Raw genomic sequence first — 22,666 nt, forward strand, 5'->3', positions numbered from 1 at the left:
TGTTTTTGTGAGATGCAGAAAAGGCAAGTGGATGGTTCCTATAAGTGTGGGTCCCACGGTGAAGCATGCAGGAGGGGGTGTGATGGTATGGGGATTCTTTGGAGCGAGCCTCATGTAGCCGATTGAGAGAAAGCCAAAAGTATGCCAAGCTGTCAAAGCAAAAGGTGGGTACTTTGAGGAATCTAAAATTTAAACATATTCTGTTTTATTGACATTTTTTACTACATAATTCCACATGTATTCCTTGAAAGTGTGGATATATTTAGTTTTACTCAAATTAGAAAATGAAAAAAAAAAAAAAAAGAGAAAAAAAATAAAAGAGTGTTTACCAGACGATCGTGAACGCAGCCTTCTGGATCTCGTGACTGTATGCGGAAGTTAGCCGCCATCTCCGGAAGCTACAAGTCAGCTGCCTGTGAAGCTGTTTATTTTCGACAGAGCTCGATGACTGATGTTGTGACTCTTTAGTGTGTTATTTAATTTCAGTGGGGCTTTTTTAGACTAAGCTCCTATGACGGACTGAAAAGATGAAGTCTGTTTTTGTAATTGAGGCTTTCTGCTTGGCGTGTTTTGTTGTGTTAAGCCAGGTGGCAGCGAAGGTAAGGCTAATGTTAGCCCGCTTAGCTGGCGGCTCACAGAAAATGGTGATGGTGGCTTAACTGGAGTAAATATCAGAGATCAATCTTTTCTCACCATTTTGGCAATTAAGCGTCAGACTGTCTACCTCAAGTATTGTTTTATGGCCATTTTCAACCTCTATTGGGAACATTGCAGGTGTTGTCATTGATGTGCTGTTTAATGTAGATTGTACACTAGCTCACAAGACACATCTGAACGGTGCTGTGTGGCTTTTGCAGAATATGCTGACAGTGGATAAAAGAAAATATGTCACAAGAGATTTTAATGAAACAAGAAATTGAATTTTATTTTTTTATTTTATTTTTTTTTAGAAAAGCATGAAAACAAAAAATATTAAGGCAAAGTATTTGGAAATTATTTTTGTGCTTGTTCCATTTTAATTACCTTTAAAAAGTTTTACTCCACAATACAATGAAATTTATTAACAAAATATACACAACACTAATAGATGGTAGGCCTACATGAAACGTAAACAATGTTTTGAGTTGGATTAATTGTACACAGCTGTCTCTAAATACCATCATTACTGTTAATTACTGTTACCTGTTAATTATAAAAAATAAAGAAAGAAACTGAAGAATTACCTCAAATTATGTAAGAATAAGAACCCAGAAAGATGTAAAGGAGGAGTAAAATGATGAAAGAGGGATAGGAAAAATTTGAAAGCTAATAAGACATGTTATTGATATAGCATATGTGTTACAGAATTCAGAAGACATCCGCTGCAAATGTATTTGCCCACCATACAGAGACATCGAAGGGCAGATCTACAAACAAAATGTATCTCTCAAAGACTGGTATGTTGAGAAAAGTCTTGTGTGACTCTGAATTAAATGCCATGTCACTTCTTATTTCTATCAATGTATAAATGCTGTTTTCTTGTCAGTAATTGTCTTCATGTGGTTGAACCGATGCCTGTGGATGGGAAAGATGTGGAGGCATACTGTTTGCGCTGTGAGTGTAAATATGAAGAGAGGAGCTCTGGGACAATAAAGGTCAGTTTAAACTGATGCATTTGTGTTGATGAGTGTACATTATTTCTTTCCTTTTTCTTTTTGTGTCCACGGATGACTTAAACGGCTGAGTAGTCAATTTGTAATGTTTTTCTATCACTGGGTAAAATGGTAAGTACTGGAAAATAATCATTATTTTTTTAATTTATATTTTATAATTCAGTGTTGTAAAATGAAAAAACGTCCGGCCTTGCATTTGACTTGTGCTGAATATGATATATGATATGTCAATGTTAATAATTGTCTATATGATGTACACATGCCAGCTAAGTTGTTTTATGTCTTTAGGTTACCATTATAATGTATCTCTCCATTTTGGGCCTGCTGCTGCTCTACATGGTCTATTTGACTCTGCTGGAGCCCATGTTGAAGAGGCGGCTGTTTGGACATTCGCAGCTTATTCAGAATGATGATGATGTTGGGGTATGTCTTCCTCTTATTTTTACCGATGGATGGTGTTGAAAGCACTGGAGAAATCAAAAGCTCAACCTTCTGCTCAGTAAAGCTCTTACTCAGAACTCTCTTGTACAATAAGACCTTTTACATGTGTGTGTAAACCTCTTATGACAGAGACTTTTAGGCAGCAGTCAACTATTGTGGGTAAAATTGAACTAAGTTGTGACTCAGCGCTGTAATTTTCTAACCCATGTAGATTTTTGCTGATCTGGCTATCTCTTTGAGTGTACCTTTTAACTGAAACAAGCATGGATATTTGATACCAGTTACTTACGGTGGTCTATTCCATCTTAGTTGATGCTTTAAGTGGAGAACAGACAAAGCATTAGCAACGGCAGGCAATGCATTGCTGCTAAGAAGCTCTCAGAAAAGCATTAACCTTTTCCTTCACACTGCAAGCTATGCATGACAATAACAGGTGAAGGTAAAAAAAAATGTGGCCAAAGTTGCAAAACTGCAGTTCTTCAGCAGAATTCCTTTACATGAATATTGGCATGACAAAGATGTGGAATCTGCCAGGTGTGGTTGTTTCAGTAGTGCAGCAGGTTAAGATGACCTTGTTTAGTACTTAAAGTCAACTCAACTCTTAGAAGGTTTCTGCTCAGCTCTGGTTGTATTTGAAGTCAAATATTAGTCTGTTATGATATTTCTTCAAGGACGACTCACCCTTGTCTCAGTGTGTATTCTCTAAACTTTGCAAGAGAGCATTTATTTGACATTCATTTTCAATGTTCCAGTTCTGTTAGCCTCAGAAAGCTTAGTGACCGTCAACCACATGTAGAGATGGACTTTTTCCAGCGCTCCTGCCATGCTTCAATTCCTTCTTGGAATTCTAGTTTTTATTTACGTGATTGCTTTTATGACTAACTGGATCTCTTCCAGAAGAAACCACACAGAGCCAAATGTAGCTGGAAGGCTGAATGAGAGCAAAGGTTGAGCTGAAAATGCCAAGAACTTGTGCGTTTACAGTTTTGCATTGGGACAATGCATCAGAACACCGTGTTGACATTGTGTTTGTGAATAATCTCATGGTACAGAACCCCATAAATATTCAAGGAAATGATGATGATGAGGCTGGCTGCGCTCTTGACTTTAGGTGCCTTTCTCTGCTGTGTACCACTGTTTGCTCACAGTGTCATAGCTTCTTTCTTTTCAATTAGATCCAACTCTCATCACTGGTGCTGATCATTAACGTGATGGTTGGGTTGTTTTGCCTCAGCGTTGAATGTGAAGTTTATGTTAAGATAAGAACTGAACTTCCTGAGAGGACTCAAAGTATGACAGCACTGCTGGCAGAGCTATCCTGTATTATTGGACCTCTTCAGAGGTCAGCAACAAAATTTAAACCAGCTGTGGTTTTATGATTTTATGATGCCAGCATGACAAACTTTTATTTTCTCCTCCTGTGTGGCAAACAGCCTGTGCTGACCAACTTTTATAAAAGTGGGCTTTTATAGTGTCCTACACTGAGAGCACATCATAATTCAACAAGCATCCGTTGAAAAAAAGGTTCTGATTGTTGTAATTTATGTGAAAACATGATTTACTACTCAGATCACTGCTGACAGTAAACCAGTTTGGGTTCATCTGAGTGTTTCAGACCTTAAAGACACACTACAGAACTTATGCCATTTTCCTAGTGACGCAACCCTATCAATGGCTAATTCAGCATCCATCTTGCATCCTACCTGAACTGTTAGCTCTCTTCAACCTGCAAAAGACAATCTTACAATGGTTTTTGCTTTGTCCCTTTCTATATTTTCATCTTCTTCACTTTCTTTGCTGAATCAACAACGGTCTGCGTAGCACGCAGTTTGTTTGTACCATTTTTCCAGTATGTGAAGAAAAACTCTGCTGCAACGTCACATTGTGTCCTGGATGAATAAGTTGTGTAGTTCAGTTTCTCGGCCTCAAGACGCTCCTGGACAGCAGCAATTCCACAAAAGTACATGATAGATGTCCATGTGTCATCAAACAAGTCAGGAATGTGGAGTTTTAAGGTCAAAAAGTTACACAATGGGTCATTAACAGAATGCAAAGAGATACCACCTTTGCCTGAGGGTGGAGGTAGAGCTGCAGCCGCCTTACTGATCATGCTGAGATTTGACTCAGAATTTGGACAAGAAGAGATGTTATGTTTAAAAAAAAGTTATGTTTCTAATTTCTTTGTATAAATTCATAAATGAATCATCGTAGTGCAACAATACAACTAAAAAATTTCTGCTTTATTTATCTCAGAGTTAAAAAGTTTGTAGCACAGCAATCGTTTCCTTAACAACAGAAAACAAAACATTTGAAAGAGGAAGTGCTCCTGCAACATGGATTATATTGGAAGTGATAGGCTTGTAAGGTTTAGTCAGAAGCTGCGTGAATGCTTTTCCACCATCTATGGCAAGGACTCCAAATTTCTCCTTAAAATGGTCATGTAAGAAGAGTATAACAATTAAAAGCTTGATTAATTATCCACTTCCGAAAGCTGTTACAGGAAGATCAATCTAAGGAGGCTTTAACATGGGAAAGTAAGTATTACTCAACTGGGGATTGAAGCACTCACCAGGCCTCCGTAGCTTATTTGTCTTCTGTTATTTGAGATGCATCAATAAGAACTGGTATATACAACAGATTCTAGGGAATGTAGTCCAGTTTCAATCCGGCATTTTCTAATCTGGTATGGGACAGGTTTTATATGAGATGAGTGCTGCATCTGCTCTAATTCATGTGTCTGCCTAGTTGGGAATTCACAGGTTTTGGTCACAACCTCTGATATTGACATGCTCAGACTGTTTTTTGCTAAACTGGTCAGGTTTATTTCAGAAAAATCTGTAAGACCTACATGCATGGCAGACTTTTCCAGGTCATGGTTGTTTTTTTCTGTGTTTTCAGGACCAGCAGCCTTTTGCCAACGCTCACAATGTTCTGTCTCATTCACACTCCCGACCCAACATGCTGAACAAAGTTGAGCATGCCCAGCAGCGCTGGAGGAGGCAAGTCCAGGAACAGAGGAAATCTGTATTCGACCGCCATGTTGTACTCAGTTAAAATGCCCCGTGAGTTACCTGTGGAGTTGGGGGAAAAAAACGAGGAGAACAAGAAAACAGAAGAAAAACACTGTGACACGGCAGTCAGTTCATGTTGCTTCCTCTTTAATTAATAAGTGGTGTGTTGTGCATTTGAGGTAAACATAGCTAAGAACTGTGGATCTGTCGAGCAGAAGTTACTGAGAACTCTTATTTAGTCTGCAGGCAGCATATGAGATTACACTGAATGACTTTTTGCACAGTCTCAAATAAAAACACAGGAAAAGTCGAGTTTTTCTCTTTTTCTAATTGATCAAAGTTGGAATAACATTAATCCAAAACTGTCCAATTCTTCAATTTTATAAGCTAAACTGTCTTTAGCAGCCATTCATAGTGGCTGGATAACCAGATCAGTCACTTCTGCTTTTTCCATCTGAAACCAGACATGAACACAACACTAACTACTTGCTCGCTGCGGGCGAAGACACCGTGTGAAAAATGGCTTCATCTTTCTTTGAAAATGCATGTTTTGTATTAAGTATTTTTATAAATATATTCTTAATCCATCATTCCTGCCATGATGCTTAATGTATGATGACTTGTGTGATATATTCATCATTACAAGCATTACATTAAATTTGATATTTGATAGTTCCTCGAACCTCTTTGCAGAAATCAACTAAATATCTTTGTGATGTCAAAGTCAACATAGCTGTCTTGCTGATTCTTGTATGTTTGAAGTCAGTGCCCTCTTCAACTGCCTAACAAATGTATTTTTGTTTTGTTTTGTTTTTTCTTTTTTTTCTTTTTTTTTTTTACATTTTTTGTGCTTGGTCTAACATCCGTTTCATCTTCAGGGTCCTTGTTGTGTAACAGACAGCTTGTGTGTGACAGTGCTGTTATTCTGAGCTTAGAGGTTTTTTTGTGTATAGTTGAGGTGTGTAGTATGAGGAGGGCAGCATTACCACTGTTGGGAGACTCATGGAAGTGTTCTTAACTATTGTATGTGATACCTTTAACTTTGAAATAAATTTATGTAATATTTGTGGCTCTTTCTTTCTGTGTGCTGTTTTGATGTGCTATCTGTAAATCTGAGCAGCCTGCTGCCACAGTTCTGCTGTGACACAGGTCCTGTTCAGATCTGGGGTCAAGTGAAATAGTCTAAAAATGATTTCCTTTTACCTTTTCCTAAATTTATTCACTTGTTCTGGGGAGAAGATCGTGGCACTCACACGAGAATCTGACTACACTTGTGTTGAGGTGTGATGTGTTTGCAACCCGAAAGTAGACATTTCATTTAATGCAATCTTACCGTCTCTGTTGCACAGAGATGATTAGGGTTTGCGATTTCGTAAGAAAGGTACAAAAGTGAAATGTCCTAAAAGGCTCGCTTCTCTGTCCTTGTGTTCATCTTCCTTAGTCACAACACATCTGGATAAACATGACTGTCACCTAAAAAAACTTATTGAGACATTGGAACTTCTTCTATTAAAAAATGAGTCCACACAGAGATGCATCATTTCACTTTGTGATGTGATTAAAGTTCCTAATTATAAAAACAAAAAACAAGACCCCTCTTGCTTTGGGTGGGTCTGATCACAAGTGGACAGCTTCAAGTACATCAGTTCTTGTCTGTTAAGTGACCACTTGTGATCAAATCTCCTCCTGTCTGCTATTGGTCCAGCAACAAGCAGGGAATCAGTGGGTCTACTGATGTTTCTTTAAGATCACAAATACAACAAAAAAAATTGCTCCCAAAATTTTATGGAATCTATTTGACCAAGACCCATTATCAGGGACAAATAAAAAAAAAAAAAAACAGCCAGTAGTTTTACAGTAAAGTTGCCAACAAACATAGACAGATGAACACAGGCGAAACATAACCTCCTGATTGATGATACATCATGTGTTGGTTTTACTTAACTATTTATTATGAATTGGCTCAAATGAATATGTCTGTAAAGTGCCTGACATTGTTGTGAAGTGGTGCTATACAAACAAAGCTGAAGTGAACTGAATTAAGTTTGGTTGCTGCTTTCACAGAAATCCAGGAGCTCCACAGCTTGATACAGTTTGCTTGTTTCTTCTCTTATTTATTTAGCCACCTACTTGATCAAGCTTCAGCATCTGTACGGGTTTGTCCAGTTTTGAGCATGTGGATAAAAGGATCCCATAAAACCTCTGAATGTGGCTTCAGTGCATCCTGACTAATGGCCACATGCAATAGGATTAATCAGGACACATTAATACCATATCTGCACAGGACTTTATAACTTTCTGAGTGCAAAGAAACTATAAGTCAAACCTGCTGTCTGTTTTGAATGTGTGTATGTTGCAAACGGGTTGAGCCAGCCCTGATTTCTATAAACATGCAAGAAAATCAGAATATAGGTGAAACAATTTAATAAAAACTGGGAATATAAATTAACACATAGATTATAAGGCAAAAACCAAGTTTATCAAGATTTGCTGAGCTTGAAAGTCAACATTTCATATGACCGGTACCATCAGCCTTCAAACAACCTGAACCAATTGAGAACAAGCTTTCTTGTCATTTCTTTCGGGAATGTTCAGTGAGCTGGGGGGAGGTTCAAACAGTGGCCTTTCTGTGTGGAGTTTGCACGTTCTCCCCGTGTATGTGTGGGTTCTCTGGGTGCTCCAGGTTTCTCCCACCTTCTGGCAACCTATCCAGGATGTACCCTGCCTCTCACCCAATGATTGCTGGAATAAGCTCCAGCTTCCTTGTGACCTTGAATTGGACCAAGCGGTGAAGAAAATGAATGGATGGAATGGTCAGGGATAGCTCTACTGACTCACTCTAGGAATCATTGTCCTAGAGGACTCGTCAAAGCTCCTCTTGGGATAATTGATGTCTTTTGTCATGTTCTCTGTCAGGATGATCCCACACTGCTCCAGTGATGTTAAGGTCTGGATTCTAGGGAAGAATTATTACTTGAAAAGACCTTTTTCCAGTTCTGTTTCTGGACTTCCAGTCCAGTTCCTGTGTCATATGGCTAACTTCAGGCTTTTTTCCCCCATTTAATTTTCTTAACCATTTAAAGCTTGACCCATAAAAACATTGCTAGAAAAGAACTTTTGGCCCTTTAAGAAAATATAACAAGATAAAAATTAAAATGTTGGGGGGAAATATTTGCTATTTATAACCATGCAATATGTCAAAAATTATTTTAGCATAATCTTTTTTTTCCTTGTATCAATAAGAGGTGAGAAGATCAATATTAGGTTGCTAGCTACAGAGTTTCTGAAGACAATAACTGAATCTAACTGACCAGTTCATCCCTTGACTTAGATTCTTTTTTATTTTTTATTGGTCATTGTGAAGTTGCTAAAACAAAAAAAAAAAAGAAAAGAAAAGAAAAGTCTGATCAAAATGCCCGAGAACTGTAGCTCAGGACCGCTTTCAAAATATTGTAAGTAAAATTGTCTCTCTCTGAAAAAGCAAAATATGAAGAAATTAGGTAAAATAAAATAGCTTTTTGAGCAAAGGAAGTTTTAATCCTGTAATCTGAAACGAATTCTAACACACATTAGTAGAAATTATCTATAATTTCCCCATCAGACTGCTGTCTTGTTGCAGATTGGGTCTGTTTTAAAGTAATCTAATTATTCAGTTTAACAAGAAATAACTGTTCAAGATCCACTTTGCCCTGTTTAAAACCAAACCTTGTTCAGTTTTTTTTTTTTTTTACAGGTGATTTATGCCTATTTACAGTTCAGTAAAGATTAATTTCTGTTTTGAACATATGATCACAGTCTTCTGAGCCTCTGCTCAGTAATACTGCCAGTGGAAAACGGTCAATAAAGGCTAATCTTGACTGTTTTGGTCATATTTCCTGTATAATTATGTAATAGATGAATTATTGAGAAAGCCAGCTGGTAAATGCATGTTAACGTCCTGACCTTTTTTTTTTTTTTTTTTTTTTTACCTTTTTTCTCATTCTAGACCGAGTCTCTCTGTAAACAGCAGGACAAGAGTCCAGATATCTGATGAACTTAAGATAACTGCCACCATCTTCTTTTCAGAAGTGATTCCCATACAGCTGCGTCATCGTTTCCTGCGCGCTCCACTTTTCTTTTTTCCCTCTCTCATTGCATGCAGTTATTCGGAGGACAATTTTCCCTCAGAAAAGGCAGTTTTCAGGCTGGACAGACAGAAAGCGACACAGACACAGTTCAGGAATGGATCATTGACCAAACAAAGCGACAACACAGAAACACGGGTAGGTTTTTAGTTTTACGTCCTATTGCACCGTGAAAATTGATTTTTTTTTTAAAACTCCAAATATCTATTTTTGAGTAAGTTGCAGCGCGAGATTCTTCATATTTATAGTTTTTCATAACAAAAGAAAGTCATCTTGTTGCACCTTTAAACCTAAACTCTAGTTAACTAGAGAAGGTTAAAATTCGTTTAAAGATACTGACTTTGATCCATGTTGGCTGACTGACTTATGTACTATTTGATGCTTTTTGAGGGAGGGGAGGGAGTTATTGTCAACTTTTCAGCTGCATTTGCATCGCAGCGCCTACAGGGGGCGCCTCAGAGCTTTGAACCTGATCCATGCAGACATCTATAGTCTTTGCTGTCTGCTGTCTGCTTATTACCTGCAACTTTTTGCCTCAGGTCAAGTTTATTTGTCTCTAAAACTGTTTTTCAACACAGATACTGTCGTGTTTTCGTCCCACTTTGCCTTTATTGTGCATTTAAACCACATTTTAACTTTAATGTCCAGCTTTTCTTTGTCAGTTGCTCAGAAACAAGGCTGGTCCCCACTATGTCGCAGTCTAAATGTTTTTTTTTTTCCTCACATGTAGCATTTCTCTTCAAGGTTTCTGAGTTAGTGGTTGAATTGTGTTGTGTCTGCTGGGGGCTGAGAAGCGACTCTGCCATGAGATAAAGTAATGTCCTTGAGCTCTTTTGTTCTCCCAGAATTGTTGTGAGATTGGAGCTCCAGCTATTCAGAGCAGACAGAAGCACACTGCTTACACCTTCCAGACAAAACATTCAACTTTAAATTTTTCCATCATTGATAAAAAAAGAGACCAAAATCTGCAAAATAGTGTAGCATTACTGTGATTTGATTCCTTTATTTTCTTTAAATTAATTGTATCAAACAGTGTATTGATGATTGGACATGCATCCAAAATTTATCTCAAGATTTCAGCTTTTAAAGCACTTATTCATCTTTGTCAACACAAGCACATTTAGTGCTCCTTTTTTTCTTTCACATTAGTGATGACTGAATGAAAACTGACACAGAGATGAATGAATTTAATAGAATTTATTTCCACAGACAATGAAACACTAAAATTATCTCAATAGTCAGACAGCTGAGATTGGTGTCTCTATGCAACTACAGCAATCCAACCAGATATAAAAGTGCTGGATTCAAACCACCAATCACTGCCCAACCCTGCTCTATCACCTGAGCCGCTGCTGCCCAGGTGACAGGCTTCTAACTGGCTACAGGAGACACTTCCAGCTGATTTCTGCAGTTTTAAAGAGAAGAGAATGTCTTCACTTGACAAGTTGTGTCTTCTTCCTCAGTTGCTGCATTTCTCAGTGTTGACAAGACACCTCAACTTAGCCCCTAATCTAAGAACTGCCCCAGGTCTGTTTCTGGAATATTACACTATGTCTACTGCGCCAATCTTTTCTATAATACACGAAGCCGATGATTTTGCAGCGATTCTGACTTTCCTCTGCTTTGTGGAAAGTTCAGAGCCAAATGAATGCAGTAGAGATGGAGTTTTTGAGTGTAGGTGGCAGAACTGTCACACAGCTGTGTAGTAATTTCTCTAAATGTCTGAGAGTTTGTGACTAATGCTTTCATGAGTTAAGAAGCATAAATCTCTTCGCAGCTGCAGCTGTAGCAGGTGTATTATAATACCAGTGCTTGTGATCACTCCTGAAACTTATTTTCAGATAATTAATGTCAAGGTTTTTTGGAGGCTGGCTTCATTCTTTATGGCAGGGAGAATTTCACGTATGTGTGAGAGTGCATGCTTTGATGCTCTCGTGTCATGCAAGAGGAGGATGTGGCTTTTAATGAGGAGTCCAGATGGTACTGTGATCAGTGGAACAATGAATTCCACAAGTTTAAGCCTGGGTTATATTCTGGTGAAACATCCCACATAAAGTAGTCAGTACTCCTGTCTTTTTGTGCTCAGACAGAACGGATTTGAAGTGTTTTCAGGAAAAGCAATCTTTATGAGACCTTGAATGGTTTTTACTTAGTCTCTGAGAAAACCTTCCTGCAGACTTGATGTTACAAACCACAATCACGGATGTCTGTGTTTTGTGACTTCCTTTCTCTTCCCTGGCCTGTGGGATGATAAGACTCCCACCCCCCCCCAAAAACCCTCAAGAGACAGAGAGGAGCTAGCTTTGTGGATGAGTCGTACATGTAAAACTGACACATGCAGCAACACAGAAAGATATATAAATTATTTCTACTGGAAAACAGTTAAAACAAGCTGGAAGCAACTCATGTAATAGTCTTGAAGCCAAATAGTCCACTAAATGGCTAATTTGACCCAAAATGATGATAAACATTTAAGCTTTTTTTTTTTCATAAAGCAATTTGGGAATCTTAAAAGAACGTTCATAATTGAGACAATCCATGTGCTTGTTTGTACAGTGCAGACACATCTTGTTTGTGTCCAAATGGTTTAATGGGTTCTGACCACTTGACCACTGAAAAGCATACTGTAGACGTTTGGAATTCATGCGGCTCGCTCGTGTTGCTGTCTGGTATCTTTTCCAGAAAGGAATGAACATTCAGTTCACAAAATGGTTCATAGTCATCCAGTGAGTGCTCCAGAACCACAGCAAAGACAGATGTCAGTGCTTCATTGGATTTGTGTTAACTCAGATATGACAACGGTACATTTGAAATGTGTATTCTTTCATTTTACCACATATTTAAGTAAATATTGCTCAGTTAAGACTTTACGGCACAGGTATTTGTTTGGCATTTAGTTTTAAAAGGACAAATTGTTATGGCCTTTTCTAGTTTTACTAGTTTTCCATTTCTTTAATACCTTATTGTCTTCAATCAAGCAGCATTTTAGAGAGATAAAGCCATGGTTTTATATTTTTCATTATAACTTGCCATTCACTTATCACACAATGGAAAAGAAGCACCCAGAGAGAGAGCAGACCTCCACCAATCCATCCATAACCAACATGAAGCAAATTGCTATAATGGTCTTGAAGTTATTGATAGTTGTTGTTGATTGTTAGTGATTTTCTCTATTGGCGCAATCTTGGTTAGTTGCAGTGTATTTAACATGTTTTTTACCAGTGATTCTAGGAATTATCTGCTGAATAAGAAGCTGTAATGGCAAAATTGTTCCTATCTTCCAATAGTAAAGAATTATTATAAAAATTCCTGGATCCAGGCAGTGGTCCAGATCACCCCCAAAATGTTATCAGCTGTTCCTTATTCCATTCCTGATGTTTCCTGAAAATGTAATCAAATCCATAGCTTTTTAAGATATGTTGTTGACCGACCAACTGACAGACAGATATACAGACAAACTCACAGACAAACACACAGACACACAGACAGACAAACCATTGCCCTTAATGATTTTACCCGGGCCTTGGTGGAAATAATGAAAATTGGATTACTTTGTATTGCAAAATAGTAGTATGTTACCATGGAAATATTTCAAGACTCATCTAGTAGCCTTCTTTACTTAAATATAACCCTTCATTCAATTTCATTTATATTCACAATCATCTACCTCTCAGACATACTTTTTTACTTCTTATTCTCAATTATGTGGATTTACATCAAGTTTGAACATTATAATTTCTTTAAAACGGTGATGCACTGATAAGTTAAAATGACTTTCATATCTTCAAAATGCTGTTTGGAAAATAACTTATTTTTGTCACAAACTCTGTTGGTTGTTGGTAACGTAGATTTTCTTTATTTGTTTGGTATTGGATTTGAGTAGAGATAATCTAAAGCAGGGCTTTTTAACTCTGTCCCTCGGGGGCCGCAGTCTGACAGGTTTTTAATGCATCCCTGCTTCAACACACCTGACCCAAATGAAATGAATCCAACAGCCAACGAAGCTCAGCACAACGACTTATTAATTTGAGTCAGGTGTTTTGTGGCAGGGATATGTTGAAAACCTGCAGGGCTGCAGCCCTCGTGGGGCCAAGTTGAAAAGCACTGATTTAATGCCTCAACCCACTAAGTGGTTTGAATGCAGGCATGGCTGATTTAGCAAAGAAACTCATGGACATTAACAGGATGTTACAAAACTAAAGAGAGAAAGTGACTTTTACTGGCTGGAGACAGCTCAGAAAAGAACAGAGTGGAAGCTGGATGTCAAATTAGCTTTAGATTGGGGTGCAAATATAAAAAATCTCCCAAAGTTCAGTCGTGTGACTTTAATAAGAACTGCAATCTTGATTTTTTTTTTTACAGTTGCTGCTCTGACTGCGTCCCTTTCTTCCTGTTTGACAGCTGTATAGGGAGGTGTTGGAGTCCAGACGAGGCTCCATAGTGAAACCCACAATGCTGCATTCTTTATATTCCCACAGTGGTTTCATCAGTGCTTCCAGTTAATCCATTTTGTTTGTCATAGATGAAACATCCTCCATGATGAATTCTTATAAATTCCTCCTTTCTCTACATTTTGCTACAGCATCCTAGACCAACCAACATTTGAGGTCTTACTCTGGGCATTACTTTAGAAAGCTCAGTCTGATGCTTTAACATCTAAACAACTTCCCCGTTGTCATAGAGAAGATGCCAGCTGAAATCCCAATAAGAGCACAGCACCCTAAGCAGCAAAAAAAACAACAACAAAAAAACAAAAAAACAAAAAACCCCAAAACAAAACAGAAAAAAAAAACCGTTAAAACATTAAGGTTTTTCACAGAAAAACATCCCTGCTTTGTTAGGCACAAAACAAACACAAATCTCCTTTCATGTTTAAATTTAGTCAGAAATATCCATTTAGCAGAAACATTTTTGCATGTGTGGAAGACAGACTCAACTTTCTGCTACTGTTTCACACGCATTGCTGACCTATGAAAGACATCTTTGTTCTGTTGAGGATTCCAGCCTGACAATGTGCTGCAGCGCTGTTAGGATGGTTTCATCCTATCATCAGCCCCTCATCTCGTGAATATTCATCCACACTCCTTAGCTCAGCCGGACAATAAACAAGGCTCAGAGTCTGAATGCCTGGCTGAGGAGGGCAGGGTTGGGAAGGGAGGGCAAAGCCCAGGAAAAGTGGGGGGCAAACAACTCGTTTCCATGGGAACAAGTTCTGCCTCTGTTCTCTGCAAGAAGGCTGTGTGAGCAGAGGAATGGCTGGATTTTTTTCCTCTTCTGTAGCCTTCTTTGTATGTGTGTGTGCGTACGTACGTGCGTGCGCGTGAGTGTGTGTGTGTGTGTGTCAGCTCTGCTTGGAAAGACATGAGTCGGAGTTTATTGAGCAAGGCAGGTATCCGGCAGAGCCAGCCAAAGTTTCTCAGTGCGTAGACGAACTGGATTTGTGCGTCGCGAAGGGATTAATAATCTGAAAATGTCAGCAGCCATGGATGTGAGGAGAAACACGGAGGTAAAAAGCCGCCTGCTTTTTTGAACCGTTACTGACGAGCTCGAGCAGGAAGTTTACCCCCGCGGCTAGTCTCACAAATAAGCTCCGAAACTAACCTAAAAAGTTGTGTAAAAGTGTTGTGGCGGAATGAAGAGTCGCAAGATGCGTCGAAGTGTCCCCATGTGACCATATTTGGTCATCGACGTGTTGAACGGTGAAATAAAGCAGAAACAGCAGAGCACTATTTTCTTTCAGCTTCACTCTTTGAATGGAGAAAAATGTCCCAGCGGACACAGACAGCTACTCTGTTGGCCGTAACAAGTCGGAGTTTTGATAGCTTAAATGTCCCAAAAAAGTCCAAACAGAAGACAAAGCAGGGGAAAAAGTGCATGCTTCAAACTCCTTGTGTCCTTTTCCTGTTGTAGTTTGGACTTCTGCTGAGATTGTTTGTACTTCCAATCAATAAAACGTCAAATCTTTGTTAGGTATTTTGTTATGTTTGATTTAAGTCAAGGTTGTAGGCTACATGTGCATATTCATCTTGTCCAGATTAATAACCAATGGAAGTAATAGTTACAAGTGATATGTTACAAACTTTAATACTTTTTATTCATATCAGTCTGCTTTTATCAGCAATTTGCTTGGCTATTTATTTGCTTTAAACTCATTTGTTAGTTGCTCGGTCCTTCTAAAAAGTATCTTCATAGAGTACATTATTTATGACTGAAAATGTGCTTTTTCTTTAAAGTAATAGCATGATCTTCTCCATTCATGATCTTCAGAGTTTCTTCATTAGCAAAACCATTCTGCTTGTTGTGACTGCAACTAATATGCATTTTGAATTCCCAACACATCTAACTAAATGTAGCCTAAGCAGAAACAAAAAAGACTTGGAAAAAGTGTGTGCTGACTGAGGTCTTTGTTTAAATACAGGGGCTTTGTGTCCACCGTGAATGTTCTGTGTCTTGAGTTTGAGTTTTCTCAACAGATAATGGCTTTAATCCTTTTGATCTTATCTTATAATGCAAACCTTATGGCTGTGACTAGTTTTCTTTGCTTAACGTTTTCTTCCAGAAACCTTTTTCTCATTGTGCAGGTCAAACAGTGACCTTCCCCTGTTGCTGAACTGTCAGCACAAAACTATTGAGGAAGTTCTTCAGTGCTTTCCATTCAGTTTAACAGCAGTTCGTCTGCTCTGTCACCAGATGCTTTTATGTTATTCCCTCAGCTTCACAATCAGCGTTTATTTCCCCTCCAGATATTGTTGTTGTCTGGGACTAATACAATAGTAGCTCTGAGGGAACACTTTTTCCTCAACATGTTGTTGAAGCAATCCTTAGTTGTGGTTTGACAGATTTTGTTGCATTTACTGGGCAAATCATGCGATCATCGCCATTGACTTTGCCCTGAAGTTCAGCTGATTTTATCAACTACTGAGAGAAAGCTTCCTTTGAGAAAACATTTTCACATTTAATAGCCTCCCAATGAAACATTTGGAATGCACTTTCACATGGCTTAAAGTCACACACACACACATTTCACTCCTGTATTCTGTTTATAGGTTGTGCTATTTGCTGCACAAGTTGAACCAAAAAAGTGCAGACCTATGATCACAAGTGTCTTTTACTTACTGATGACCATGTCTGTGAACTGCTAGCTGTCAGTTTACTAAACTAATGATGGAACAGAGTTGTAATACTGATGCAGCAGAATTTTTAATGGTTATTATCATATTGAAACATTGAAATGTTTAAATTGAGTTGGTAAAATTCATTCATTCATTATTTGTACCACTTAGTTCGATTAAGGGTCGCGGGGAGCTGGAGGCTATCCTAGAGTCTTTGGGCGAGAGGCGGGGTACACCCAGGACATGTCACCAGTCCATCACAGGGCGAGTTTTTAAAAGGATAATTTGTAATTTGATTTGAGCAAATTTATGCCTTTATTTGTGATTGTGAAGATTTCTATCAATATTTCGATGTCATTATTGTGAAATTATTTTCACAATGATAATCTCGTATTGGAAATTTGATGTCAAAATGCTTGAGGTTTTCCTACGTGTCAAAAGGGAGGTTTTGTGTTGTTCATCATTGGACTAATACAGATTATATAGTAGGTTTCTTATCCAGACCATAGCTGGTAACATAATATGTCATATGTCACCCAAACCCTGATCTTAAAAGGGGCTCATTGGACACTCTAAGAATGCCTTAAGATGACTTTGTTGTGAATTGATAATAATATAAATAAAGCTTAATTTCATGTGACTTCTAGTTAGAGTCAGTTAAGCAGCATCATCTACATTAATTTAGTTCATGTTGGGTAGTTTCTAATACTGCATTATAAATTTAAGATGATAGAAGATAGCTTATCTTGCTTTTTTTTAAATAAAAGCAGATGGCTACAGTGTCATTAAACTTAGTAAGCAATGTTATAAACAATTATAAATCTCCCTCTAGACTGTATACCTTGCGAGCGTAATGTTTTAATGTAATGTTACATTATGCATTACAATAAGATGACATTACAAAAGTCAGACTAAGGTGACATGAGATGCTCTGCCTTAATTCATTCAGGATGTCAGTTAATCCTGCTCAGATGCAAGCAGTTCACTGTCAGGTCTAAGGTTTGAATACTCATACTGCCAGCTGTATTTTTGTCTCTTAAACACTTGTCAGAACCTGTTGATACTCAAAATGAATGGTGCAGGCACTGCATTTAAAACGCCTCTTTAGAAAGTCGACAGCCATTAAGCTATAATAAATTGGTGGTGGTTTGTGTTGGAGTATAATTCTCCCTGCACCATTAATCACCACACATGACTTGCAAATACACTTTCTATATCAGTAAACTCTTAACAGCTGAAGCTTGAATCTGTGGCTACCATATATATAATGATTTTCGTCCTGAGAAATGAAATTTAGCAGTCAATTTATTTTTCACCGGTGAAATCCTGAGAGGAGAGTAAAGTTTGTACCCACTCAGTTGTGTTTTCTTTGCAGGATTTTGAAAATGATGACGTTTTAAAATGACTTGGATTTCTTAACAATCACCTCATATAAGTAACTTTGTTCTGCCTCTGCCTAAAACCATAGTTGAGAGTTAGGAAAATGCAGATTTTATTATCAGCTGAAACCAATTTCCCTATTTGCTCAGATGTTTGAACAAAAAAAACACAAGCAAACAGATGTATAAAGTGAACATTCACAGTGAAAAGTCCAGTTAATAGTAAATTGGCCATTATACCACATAAGCAATTCATGCTCATGTAAACTACATATATTTTTCCTTTTATGTGCAGGATGGTTAGAGCATAACCCAAGCCGCAGCCTTCCAAACTCTAACCAAATAGTTTTGGTACCTAAATCTAACCAAAAAGCTACTATGTACATTTAAGTGTCCAGTTAAGTCAATGATTAACCCATCGAATTAAACTCATGAAATTTTCCCAGTATGCAATACGTCAGTCAAACTATTGACTGATATAAACGAAAATATGTGTTAAAATACTGTGTTCATTCTCCATGCAAATTTGAATCCCAGCCATTTTATTTCTATGTGGTAGTTTAATGATTTCAGTAGAGCAACATATTTACTTATATTTTAAAAGCCTGGTTTTTGCTGGAATAACACTATATATATATATATATATATATATATATATATATATATATATATATATATATATATATATATATATATATATATATATATATATATATATAATATTATTACCATCTATGATAGGATCAAACCATATATCATGTGAAACAAATAAATATCATAACATCGCTGCAGGGGAACCACCATAGTGTGTTGCCAGTGTTTGTTCATAGTTATTTAGCTTACTGTATCTAAGTAGCTTGGGCAAGTTAAAGGGGTGCTACAATATCACTTTCTTCATGTTGGTCCAGTTTTGGTTTAATTTGCCACCCTTAAATCTGACATTTAATACAGTGGCAAACAGCACATTTTATGTCTGCCGAGAAGTCAGACTTTTTGTGTCACAGATCAGCTCTTTGACACAAATTCTAGCCCCCCTGCTGCAGCTCAGATGGACATAAGCCTGTTTTCCACATGCCTGCCTCTGCAGCTGTGCATGCTCATATCTGGGTTACACAGAAAGCTTTTTTTTCTCCTTTTCCATGAATAGCAATGTGCCATGGTAACCCTGGAAAAAAAGAAGATATAAAAGTATCAGTTCCACCTGCATGGTGAATTTAGCTACATTGTGAAAGTGTAATTATATTGCTATGGCTAGGTGCAAGAGCTGCCAGTAGCCCTAACCTTGGTGGTTTTCTTTGACACTGAAATTCATTGTAGCTGGTACAGTGTTAAACTACTCTTTCTATGTGAACAAAGTACAGATACATCAAGAAGAAATACTGGGTTAGTATTTTTACATACAGGATACTGAAAATTATCTGTGTGTACTGATCCTTCTGCAACTTGAACATGATATTTGTTTAGAAGGACACTAAGCTCCCACGCCTCACTGTTAACTTGATTCCCCTCAACAAGATCAAGTCTCTTGTTTGTCCGTCAGGGACAAAACTGGTCTTTCTGCAGTCCTAGAAACAATGCTCTGGGTGAGCATGTAGGCTGATGGGCTCGCGTCTGCCACTGACTTGTGACGTCTGGAGCAAGTGCAGAATTTGCAGAGATTGACTTTTTTTCCTTTCCTCGCTGCCTTTCTGGCAGCCTGTGTGTTCTGCAGGGGTTGTAAAAACCTTGAAGTCAGGTTGCTAATCAGCAAAAACAGACGATCAGGTCAACCAGAAAAGCCAAGTAGGAAAAGACGGCAGCACAAGGCCCTGCTCATGAGTGCTGCTGCATCTGCTGCTACATGTTAATAAAAGTTTGTCCATCAAGATGTCAACTTTAAATTGTTTCAATAGTTCATGATTTTCTCTTACAGCCTGAAGAAACTACTGCCAGGTGCTGATCTGTACATATTTGTGTGTAGTTTTGTTGAATGAGAACAAAGCTCCTGGCAATGAGTTGAGGTGTTTCTGCCCCATTCTTTAATATTTTGAGTGCAGCCATGCTCTGATGGATAAGGCAAATATTAGCACATTCCTGCATGTGGCAGGCAGGAAGAACTGTGTATCAGATGATCTGTCAAATGTGACAGGGCCAAGGACATGTGGACTCTCTTTAGAAGATATTTTACTGAATAGTCTCTCTCTCTCTCTCTCTCTCTCTCTCTCCCTCTCCCCTCTCACACACACATGTACACACTGATAAAAGACTTACTTTTTAAACATCTTTCCCTCTCAAGGACATGCAAACACAAAGGGCTCTTTTATTCCAGGGCAAAGAGTCAAATAGAGGCACTGTCATAGTTCCACATTTAATCAATATTCTCTTGTTGCTGAGTAGAATATACGACATTGATACGTGTCTGATGTAATCACATTGAACTTGTCGACATAAAACATAACAAAACCAGGAAATATTATGAAAGATGGTTCATTTTAGGATAAAAGTGTTGAATGGTGTAAGTTGACAGTTGGGACTTGTATTATGGAGCAGAAGACAGCTAAACCTTTTCATCTCTTTGTTGTTTTGTTGTGGTGAAAGGATTTAGGAGTTTCTCTTTTTATAAAGTTATGAATGAAATCTGTCTAAAGCTGGATGTTTTGGTTGCTATAAAAAAACTAAAGAAACTGGGAAGACAGTCAAGCTGCACCTGGCAAATGTGGATGTGTGATTTAGGGAGTGAATGTGAGATTAGTGCCATATTCTGTCAAGACGTGATGACATGCACAAAGACAACATGGCCTGCATGGAAAACACATGCTTCTGGTGTTCTCACATGTATCACAAGTTGCAAGTGATCGCCAGACATATTTCCATTCTTTCTAACAATAATGAGGCTTAACAACTTCGCAAAAAACATGGGTAAAATTTACTGTGTGAAAATCTACATAGAATATATAAAACTCAGTTAGTCTATTAAGGTTGAATTAAACGTCATATCATGGTGATATGATCATAATACTAAAATTTGTGGTTTAATTTTTACGGCTGGTTAGTGTTCTGTTATGGTTTAGCCACAGTTGTTATCAGAGCTTTTCCCAGCTGTAATATCTTGCTCTAAAAAAACTTGGAAAAATACCTGCCCAGCAGACTGACAGTCAGCAACCAGCTGTTAACTATTTAGTAGTCAGAGCTAAGAGCCAGTTACAAAACTACTCTAAGATTTTCTTAAAGTCTAGTTTAATGATTCTTGGTTGCAAAAACATCTTTAAGTTTATCTCTTAATTACAAAAGTCTTTCTTCAGCATTTAGATATCTACTTTAAAACTGACCTGTGCAAAAACAAAAACAATTTTTTGCTAGGAAAAATTACTCAAAATACTCTTTGTTGACTGGATTAGCCTTTTGCTGTGTGAAGATTAAAGCATGCAGTGGTTTTTTCAGGTCTTGTTGTGACATCAGATCTGTAAGGTGATAGTAGGCTGACTTTATTCTTATGTTGATGTGTTTTTGAAAATTTAGGTCTGAGTCCATAACTGCACCCACATTTCTGGCCTGGTTGGTAGTTTTTAGGTATATAAACAAAGCTCTGTGGTGACCTTTAATCATTTCTGAGGCGCTCGTCTTTGAGATGATCAGCTCAGATCTCCCCAATACATTTTCTAAGATCATGTACACGGCCTTGGTCTCATGGTGATATTGTAATATAAATCTGCATGTCGTCCGCATATCTATGATAACTAATGTTGTTGCTCTTTATCATCAGTGCCAGTGGGAGCATAGATGTTAAAGAGAAAAGACCCCAGGATGGAACCTCGGGGAACTCCATTTGTAATTATTTTCTTCTCAGATGTAAAGTTACCTATTGACATAATGTTCTTAATGAGAAAAAGTAAAACATAAGGCAACTGCATCTTAACCACAAACTGCATATTAGGGCTGGGTGATATGGCCAAAAAACAAAATCTCCGATTTTTTTTAAAACAAATCCGATTTCTGATTTTAATCAATTTTTTTCCCCTTACTGTAAAGAAAAAAAAAATTACAAATGTCTAAAATGATTCTTTTTCAAAAATGCTTTTATTGCAGTCATCCTAGAAGTTTACCAAAATTTAAAGTGCAACCAAACAAGCTGTTAAACAAGATTGTAAAAAGAGATGGCAGGCGCTGCCACTGTAAACATTATAAGAAACAACATGTTTGAACTTAGTGCGTTTCCACTGTGAGATAGTTTTTAAGTTTTGATCATACATTTAAAAATAGGCCTCATCTTGTGTAATTTTATTCTAAAAAAAACCCCTAAAAAAACCTGATAAGTAAATAAATAAAAATGCCTTCTCTTGGAAGAAAAATATTGATTCCTTTTAGAGTATTTTGACATTAAATAACCAAAACAACTTCCCACATTGGCAATGAGATAATAAAAATGAATGTTTTTTGACACTTAACATGTGTTTAGAGAAAATTGACCTCTTTGATACAAAATACTTTTTAAAAAAAAATCCCTGAATGTTAATCAAAGCTATATTTCTAACATACATGTATTATTACATTCTTGTTGTTTTTTGTTTGATTTACACAATTTTGGCAAGAAAGACAAGTCTGTCAGCTGCATCTGGCTTCAGATGTGACAATCCCCCTCCCACACTGAAAACCCTGCGTTTCCATGACACCTAGAACTGCGCAAAAAACTAAATGCCGCCATAAAAACCAGCTGCTATAAAAGTTTTACGATCTCAAGAGGTGGTTTTTCAGACATTTTGATATAGAAATATATTGGAAAAGTGTAATGGATACACTTCTTTTGCGTTTACGTGTCCCCAGACCTGTCGTGGGGGTCGTGACCAGGTAATTACCGGTAAAGATGGCGCGGTGTGGAATAAACAACAGCGAATTTCAGACTATTAGAAAACAACGGGAGGGAGAAAAGCTTTGAAAATCCAAAGCAAATTCTCCGCAGCAAGTAGAAAA

The 22,666-nt window shown here is 37.6% G+C and overlaps 2 protein-coding genes across 4 annotated transcripts in view; both read left to right on the forward strand.

The window, feature by feature from the left end:
* The first annotated feature begins 427 nt into the window (after nucleotides 1–427).
* Nucleotides 428–6,169, forward strand: tmem9b (TMEM9 domain family, member B). The gene is made up of 5 exons (XM_079240084.1): nucleotides 428–599; nucleotides 1,345–1,436; nucleotides 1,526–1,634; nucleotides 1,941–2,075; nucleotides 4,992–6,169. The coding sequence occupies exons 1-5, from the start codon at nucleotides 528–530 to the stop codon at nucleotides 5,145–5,147; spliced, it is 564 nt and encodes a 187-aa protein (XP_079096210.1). The 5' UTR covers nucleotides 428–527; the 3' UTR covers nucleotides 5,148–6,169.
* A 3,068-nt stretch (nucleotides 6,170–9,237) lies between these two features.
* dennd2b (DENN domain containing 2B) overlaps nucleotides 9,238–22,666 on the forward strand; it is a 61,581-nt gene continuing 48,152 nt past the window's right edge. For 2 of the 3 annotated variants that reach the window (XM_079240017.1, XM_079240019.1), the window contains exon 1: nucleotides 9,238–9,366. The gene's annotated coding sequence lies outside the window, so the exon portion shown is untranslated. Of the gene's footprint in view, nucleotides 9,367–14,602; nucleotides 14,735–22,666 lie in introns of those variants that run through there. The other variant, XM_079240018.1, reaches the window with a different exon arrangement.

The sequence above is a fragment of the Telmatherina bonti genome, assembly GCF_933228915.1.
Source record: "Telmatherina bonti genome assembly, chromosome: 1".
NCBI lineage: Eukaryota > Metazoa > Chordata > Actinopteri > Atheriniformes > Telmatherinidae > Telmatherina > Telmatherina bonti.

What these genes read in the sequence shown, in the direction of transcription:
- tmem9b (XM_079240084.1), top strand. Translation starts at nt 528, where the DNA reads ATGAAGTCTGTTTTTGTAATTGAGGCTTTCTGCTTGGCGTGTTTTGTT. An exon ending in AATGTATCTCTCAAAGACTG is followed by an intron (nt 1,437 to 1,525) that starts GTATGTTGAGAA and finishes TTTTCTTGTCAG; the next exon opens with TAATTGTCTTCATGTGGTTG. An exon ending in AGAATGATGATGATGTTGGG is followed by an intron (nt 2,076 to 4,991) that starts GTATGTCTTCCT and finishes CTGTGTTTTCAG; the next exon opens with GACCAGCAGCCTTTTGCCAA.